Source organism: Gopherus flavomarginatus, chromosome 25 (genome assembly GCF_025201925.1).
Source record: "Gopherus flavomarginatus isolate rGopFla2 chromosome 25, rGopFla2.mat.asm, whole genome shotgun sequence".
Classification (NCBI taxonomy): domain Eukaryota; kingdom Metazoa; phylum Chordata; order Testudines; family Testudinidae; genus Gopherus; species Gopherus flavomarginatus.
The window spans coordinates 9866957-9875218 of record NC_066641.1 but is presented as its reverse complement, the minus strand read 5'-3'; the positions used below and the strand labels follow the sequence as shown (position 1 = coordinate 9875218).

The 8262-nt window shown below is 38.7% G+C and overlaps 1 protein-coding gene across 1 annotated transcript; it reads right to left on the bottom strand.

The window, feature by feature from the left end:
• Positions 1-3329: 3329 nt before the first annotated feature.
• Positions 3330-7957, bottom strand: HOXB9 (homeobox B9). The gene is made up of 2 exons (XM_050934850.1): positions 7383-7957; positions 3330-4347 (listed from the first exon to the last, which is right to left on the bottom strand). The coding sequence occupies exons 1-2, from the start codon at positions 7888-7890 to the stop codon at positions 4112-4114; spliced, it is 744 nt and encodes a 247-aa protein (XP_050790807.1). The 5' UTR covers positions 7891-7957; the 3' UTR covers positions 3330-4111.
• Positions 7958-8262: the final 305 nt, after the last annotated feature.

The window sequence follows — 8262 nt, the reverse complement described above, 5'->3', positions numbered from 1 at the left end:
CTGAAAACCTCTATTGTTTCAAATTCCGAGACTAAACAATTGAGCATTCTCCTCTGGAGGGGGAAGGCTAGGGCTGTAAACAGATAAAGAGCTTCCCAAGCCCAGACGTCTCGCCAGAACTTCTGTGTATATGCCTGTGCGTGTATGTGTGTTGTTGTTGTTGTGAGTTTATGGCTCGGGATTCTGGCAGCCTGGAATGGCTAAGAAAGAAAGAACAAAGGGAAGCATCCAGAGTGCTGGATTTTCACGGCATCTGCAAGAAAAGAATAAAGAAGAATAAATTAACATACTCCCTTCCCCCCACCTCCACTCCTTAAAAAAAACAACCCTTAAACAAAAACTTTGTATGTGACTGAGGCTGAAAGAAGAGTATTTACGTGTTGGGTTTCCCCACATCCCCAAGTCGTTGTAGTAATTTAGGAGCTCCTGAAAGTTTCCTTGCACTGTTTGCTTTACAGCCGTTTAGTTCTTTAACCTTCAGAAATTTATACCCTGTAAAGTTTTATAGCGGTCATATTCTTTTATTGCAGCGCACTGCGCGTATTTTTTTATGACAAGTTACTTCCTTTCCTCTCTTTCTCCAGTGAGCTCCCAAAAATCTTTTAACTTCTTTTGTTTTCTTTGGGCTACCCCATAGAAAGAGGATTTCGTTCCTCTCCCGCCCCCCAGCTTTTACAAGTAAAATGTTGCCTTTTAGAGCAATGCTAACAAAATGAGGGGAAAGAGACTCTTGGCTGTATTTCTCGTTGTTTCCCGCTGATCTGAACTTTAGGGTCTAATTTTTTGTTTGTTTGTTTTACTTTCCAGGCACTTATGTGTCTGCATGAGACATAACGTGCAAAAACGACTTCTCAATCATGAGTTACTTATCAAGTCCTAGGGGAAGGGAATCCTGTGTTATAGATTCTGATCATTCCTACCAAAGGTGGGAATATTTTATTTCGTTTGCAAATATTTTTTTTTTAACTCCCCACTCACCTCACGGCCACTGTAGCCTATCTGGATTTAAAATAACGGTTCATCTAACCCAAGAAGGGAGGTCTCAGAAATACTTTACAAAATTGACTTAGAAACGGAGTAGGTTAAACTAGAAGTCAGGGAAGACTTAATACCCTGGAAATGAATTCATTTCATTTCTTCCATGGACACTTTTTTTTCCCTACACAGGCAAAAAAAATTGATCTTTATAATACACTTAACGAGCCACTGTAGAACTCAGGGAAACACACATGAAACATTTCTGAAATTTTAGATGAAACAGTATAACACAGTGAGATATAGCTGGTGTTGTTCTAAAATCGATTTTTATTTTGTAGCATTAAACATCCGTGGAAAATACATTTGGGCTTGTGCAACAGAAAACAGGTTTTCCAACAATTTGTTCTTTAAAAAAAACACAAATCCTCTACTAAAATGAAGTAATACTTTTTTTTACCGTATTTAAAAAGCTCATTTCATGGTTACCTTAAAGATATCCGCTCATTACCACAATGCTAAGGAAAGTGAAAAGGGATGTAATATCCTAGAGTCCAGTAGATTGAACAAGTGAATTAAGATATGGGTAGTATTTGATCGTTTGTTTGTTTTTAAATAGTAAGTGTTTAGATAAGCCTATTTGGGATCAGTTTGGAACTATATGTCAGATTTAGACAGTATATTTAGTCCGTTAAAACTAGACTTTAGGTTCATTTGTCATTCATTAAATGAAGAGAGAGAGAAAACAAAATATAAACCCCCAAACTTTAACAGGCCCAATCGTTGCTTTTCATTTCAGATGATTTTGCAAGTAAACCCAGATTTAGACTAATGATTCTTTCCCCCTTTTTTTCAGTTCAAAATGAGGGGAAATCCTGGTTTTTGGAATTTCTACTGAGAAAGAAAATTTCCATACAATGTGAAGTTAGGTTAGATTTAACCCACTGTGGTTTCCTAGCAGCTACAGCTGGAAAGTTTGACATGAGAAAGTCTAGGCTTAAAAAGTGTTTGAAGATTGGGCTTGAACATTTTCAGATCTGGTTTCTAGTCGCCTGAAAGATTTTTTTTAAATGGGGGAAAACTAAACTTGTGTAAATTGCAGTGTACAGAAATGCAACGCCATTGCCTCTGATCTTTGGACAATCTGAAAAGCAGGCACACTCTCCGAAAATGAAAATATCACTCTGGAATCTCTACAGGGCAATCGCTTATCAGCAGATAAAAGTAGTATAAAAATCTTCTCCTAAGAGTACAAGCAGTTTTCTTGTCTATGAAATTAGATTTGTATTGTTTTGCTCACACATCACCAGAAATATATTTCTTTTCTTTTTTTGTTTGTTTGTTTGGTTTTTTTGCTATTAAAACTTGCCACCATACATTGTGTTATTCCTAGAAAGACTTCTGGTAGCTTGGTATACAAATGTACACATGGAAAAAAAAAGATAGGTTTATTTTGATATTCGTCATCGTTCTTTGAAAAGTAACAATTTAAGATCTCAACATATACTCAAAAAGCCACATTGGAAACATAAAACAAGCGTCAACGTTCACAGAAACACAATCACAGACACATTTTACAATACCCACCATATAGTCAACTTGTACTAAAGTTACTCCCTCACCTCCCTCTCTCCCTCCCTCTCCTCTCCCACCCTTATCCCTTCCCCCCCCCCAAAAGTTAAATCTTACAGAGAGATAAGAGAATCACAGTCCTGGTTGGACTGGTATAGAGAAACTTCCAGGAGATCTTTCAGATGAGAATTCAGTTCCTTCCAGCATGAAATGAGACCTCTTTTGTAAACAATTAGGATACATATTTGTTACATTAAATGCACCCCCACACACAAAAAAAGGCAATCACAAGACAATCACAATTCTTTTATGTCACGCCACCAGTAAAAGTGTTCTTTTTCGTGTGAAAATGCAACAGAACGTATTATAATGTCATGTAAACAAGGTATAAGTGTAAAACTCATTTCTAACAGATCAGAAGGGAATATTCAAGTATAAACTTCTCATCTGAAATATCAGGGGAAAGCAAAGTACAACCAACAGCCTTGGCACTTTACCTCTGAAACAATCTAATTATTTAGGAAAATTCATTTCACAATAAATTATAAATACTCTAACACTAAGAACACAAGTTTATCTTCTCTTTTAGATCTACTTAGGTAGGATGTTTTTTTTTGTTTTCTGTTTGTTTTTAACTAGAAAAAGTCATGTTTTCTCTTCTAAAAGTTAGGAATAAGTTGGAAGGGATGGTCTGTTTTGTTTTTCTTTTTTCTTTTTATTTGTGGGGGTTTGGGGTTTTTTTTGTTTGTTTATTTGTTTTTTGCTAAACAATTAACACTTATTCTGATAGACTTTTCAAATTATCCCGTATAAAACTACCAGGTTGGGAGGATTATTTCTAAGATTATACTAAATTCTCTGGTCAACGTCACTGATCCACCACAGAGCGATTCAAACAATAAAATAAAATAAACAAAAACAGAGGCGCAGTGGGATATTTGACTGTCATTAATCCGAATACACTGCTATAAAGTTGGTGAATTGAAAATGCTTTGTTGTATGCAATTAAACTCAAATCTTAAGAATCTGTCTGTCGTCTAGTAAATGGTCTGGTTTCTTTGCCACTTCAACTTATGTATGTGGGTGTGTGGTGGGGATCGGTTAAGAAACACAATCATTCTCCTTAACGCAGTTACAGAAAGACAATGGGATGTGTCATGGGCATGGATTGTGTTTATTTGTGACAAGGTGGTGGTGGTGGTGGTGGTTGGATTTTTTTTTTTGTTTGTCTTTCATTTAAAAAATAGAGGCATCATATCCGGATGGCAACACAGCCTATGGACCTGCTATGTCTACACTGTATGAAAACAAAACAAAACAAAACAAAAAAACAAGGACTAAAAACGAAACCCAGAATATGTCCTAAATCAGGATTTGCACCTTCACATAAGTAGCTTTCTAACTGGCATCAATAAGAAAAAAAAATTATAAACTTCCAGCTTGCGAAGTTGGAACCAAAAAGACACCCCATGTTTTATTTATCATCATGAGCATAGTTCGGAAGCTATCACTCATAAATATCGAGTAAGCTGTGAGACAGAGCATGGCTCTTGCCTTCTGTATCTTATTCTTTGCCCTGTTCCTTGTTCATTTTCTTCATTTTCATTCTTCGGTTCTGAAACCAGATTTTGACTTGTCTTTCACTCAGGTTGAGGAGTCTGGCCACTTCGTGTCTACGGTCCCTGGTGAGGTACATATTGAACAAAAACTCCTTCTCTAGCTCCAGGGTCTGGTATTTGGTGTAAGGGCATCTTTTTTTTCTGGAGGAGCGGGCATGGAGCCAGTTGGCCGCTGGGTTGGCTGAAAGACAAGCAGCAAGATCAATACTCTGTATCCTGTTCGTTTCTCAGAATGGTCTTAATCAATAATACCATCAAATATATATATATATGAATAAATGTCCACTGAGTTATGAGTTACCGGGAAAAGGCTACGTGAAAAACATATATGTTCACAAAAGTCTATCCACACACCTGTGCGTATGGCTGATGTATAGGACCTCGATCCTGGAAACAATTACGCACGTGCTTAACTTGACCACCTGGAGCGGCCCCAGTGTTTTCCAAGGTAGTACAATTAAGCACGCGCAAAAGTGTTTGCAGGATCGGGACCTATACGTGTATCGATGCATGTAAGTGTGTTTGTGCATAAATCCACACACATGTGCGTCTGTGGACGGACAGAGAGTAATTTATGCATCTATAGGCATATTTTGCAGACGTGTGTATACGTATGACTATATCCATTCCTATCTGCATTGTATCTAAGAAATACATAGATTACTTCTGAATAAGGCATCAATAAATCATGCCTATTTTTGCTAAGTGCCAAGCAATAGTCCTAATACAATAAACACCACTTCGGTGGGCTCTGGTCAATGTTCTCCAGAAACACAATTGCATTTGCAGTTGCATTATAAATGTAAGTAATGCAATAGAAAAGAGCAAAGTTACCTACGCATAATCCCCCTCCCTGCTTAACGTGGCATTGGAAATAAGAACATTTTATAAATACTTCCCAATAATTTCATCTAATCAAGGTGGAGACAAAAAGACTTTGGAACAAAGATCAGAAAGAAAGTCTGAACACAGTATCCCAGACCATTCGCATTAACCACACACCAACTTTAGGTGCCAAAGGTATGCTGGTGAATTTGCCACCGAGAAGGTGTGCTGAAATATTTTTTGGGGGAAAAAATGCTTTGCACACTTCTACTAATTACTTGGGGGAATAAAATGAAAAGATTATGACCAGATCACATTCTTCTGTTTTACTTCCTTTGCCTCTTCTGAAATTATAGATAAAGCCATAAACCTTAACATAAATTAAATGGAGTATTATATTAAAAAAACAACAACACCACACCAACAGAATGTTTCCTCTACGTAAAAGGAAATGTATTGAATATTTTAAAAATAATCCTGTTACTCTCCCACTGTAAGTACTGCATCTTACAAATTTGCACGGCTATTTCCTTAATGTAATTGACTTGATCTAATATGCAGAATTAATTATTAAAGAGGAAGAAAGCTGTTAATAATTGATACCGTTAGTCCTGCTACCTATCTTTTAATAGCAACAGAGAGGCTCTTCTTCATAAAAGATCTTCTTGGAAAAAACATGACATTTTATACAGGAAAAGAGGTTGATCTCGTGACTCTCTACAATCCTTTAATCAGGAAAGCCAACGAGAAATGATTTTAAAATCCAACAAATAAATGAAAATCTTATGGTGGCACCAGCGTCCTTATTATGTAATATTTTCGAAAAATTGAAACAGCCAGTGGGAACGCTCTCTGAAAAACAGCTCCCTCTTCCAGTCCCGTCACAGAGTTTTTGCTGGCATTCTATCAACCTCCACCAAAATCAAACTGTTATTTAAAACAAAATTTGCGTCTTAACCACGACCCGTAGAAACCACAGAGCAGCCTACTAGCTTGGATACCTGCACCTTCATAACGCTGTCCTGGACAAGATTTGTATTTATTCCGTTTCTGGGACATTGAGCACCGAGCCTGGGCTCTGTAATTCTCCCAAATCATTCACCTCGCTCGCAGTTTGTTCTGGATCTCTGCCCAGTACAATAGAATAGGACTTTCTTTTTTGTGCACGGGGTAAGTTAACTGATAGACATAACGCCACCACTGCACACCGGGAGAATGTGTAGTTTTATTTGTCATCACGTAGTTGCAATTGCAAGATCTGTTACACGTTGCAAACAAAGAAATAATAAAGATAATTTAAGAGAGGGGAGAAATCAATGTGTAATTACACGTGCCAAACGTGCTGGAGAGATATTCCTTCGGCGAATATTGCGGCTGGATACACTATGTATTGGGCTGTCAAGTTCGTTTTAGAAACGTGTGCATTCCATGCAAAATATTGATAACGGTGCTGAATCCTAACTGGTTTCACCCTCCTCTTTCTAGACTGAGAGGAGCCCTGCTTTACCTTTCAGGTACAATGAAGAGGCAGGAGCTAGCGAGAAGCTAACACGCGTGATATTTTGCTGGAATGTCCTTGTTCTGTATTTAGAGCTGTGTGTGTGTGTGTGCATATAAATGCAGAGTTTTATATAGATAGATAGATGCATGTATTATAAATGCAAGCGTTTGTTCCACTTTGCAGAAAACAATTCACGAAAGAGACACATGGTTAGGTTGCACAGTTCACCAATCTGCTACAGTACAAATAAAGACCTAATTAAGTTCCGACCCCCTTTTTCCTCTTTGGAAGCCTGGTTCTGAAGGATTCAGATCCTACCGTTACATTTCATAAACAAACAAACAAACAAAAAAAGAGGCAACGTGACAGATGAAACAACGAGGCAGACCGTCAACTTCGGATCTCTCAAGGTAAAATAAGAGCAGCTAGCATGAAATAGACATTGTTGCTGTTTACTTCTCCACGTGAACTCTTCCACCTTTTCCTTTTCTCACCCCCTCCCTCGGCTTTATTCCACTTTTCAGCCTCCATTCCCTTTCCTCCCAATATTTCCCTTTTTCCTCCCTTTCCCCACAAAAATCACCCTTTGCTAGGAAAGCGACGGTTTTGGAGCTTTAAATGCATGGCAGCAAAGAGGAAGGTTTGACCAAGCGTTTTGCATTTGCTCTGGGTTCGACGCTGCTTAAGGAGTTTTAATCAAAGCAATGCCAGTCTCTACCCCACCACCACCACCACCACTTTCCACCACCACCCTCTCTTGCCCTTTCGGTTGGCACCAGTAATCTGAGCGTTTTCTTTCAGACATGATTTTTAACTTTGCTTTGCATTGTCCCGTTTTATGGCACCGCCTCAGCTTTTATACTGTTTACTTCCTCACTTTTATAACTTACTTTGATCTGGCCTGTCTTTGTCCTCGCTTCCTTCACAAACTTTATTGTCCTCGAAGCTGGGCCTTTGATTGGAAACGATCGCCTCCCTTCCAGCAGAAGTTTCTAAATTGTACTCCTGTGCTCCGGGTTTATGGACTTCCCCGGGGTGCCCCAGCAGAGGCTCTGATTTAACTGATCCCTGCCCGGGTATGTTCTCTGTTCTGGGCACTGGATCCAGCCAGCTTCGTAGATACCTGCTATCAGAAGGGACGCTTTGATGTTGAATATATGGATGATAGACCGAAGGAAGGGTACCAGAAGAATGTGGGTTCAAAGGAGTCCAGGAGGCGCTGAAAACTGGAGGTTTTGGCTGGAAACTACAAGAGGGGAATTCTAGATGCTCATTATGTCCAGCTTGCCTGGAACTTGTATATTGCCCAGTTGAAAATTTAGCTGAAGGCGAATCTTCGCTGTCATGACTTATAATAGAGTCGACATAATAATTGCTAAGAGTCCCAGAAATGGACATTCTCAGACATCATACAAAGCACGGTTCAATGAAGGGAAAAAAATAATATATATATCTATAGATATAGGACAGATCTAGATTTGTACTCTACCCCCTTCTCCAACTTCCTAGACAACAAAGTACAGTTGGGCTGCTGTGTTGTGAGCTCCTAGCAAAATGATTGGTCAAACTTTTTTCGTGCGCCTGATAAAGCGTCAGTAGAGACGTAAATCAATCGAAGGCGAGGGGGCTGAACAGCGCTGTCATTCGCCCTTGCATTCCATATCAAGGATGGATTGTTTTATGTTTATGCAATGTTGCAAAACGTCAGTAGTTTAAAAAGCCACGAAACATACAGTGTGGGGCTGATACGCCTTCATACATTTTGCTTCT

Excerpts from the sequence above, each read along its gene's own strand:
- HOXB9 (XM_050934850.1), bottom strand. The coding sequence starts at position 7,890 with ATGTCCATTTCTGGGACTCTTAGCAATTATTATGTCGACTCTATTATA. Across the intron at positions 4,348-7,382 it reads CAAAGACAGGCCAGATCAAA|CCAACCCAGCGGCCAACTGG; the intron begins GTAAGTTATAAA and ends CTTGTCTTTCAG.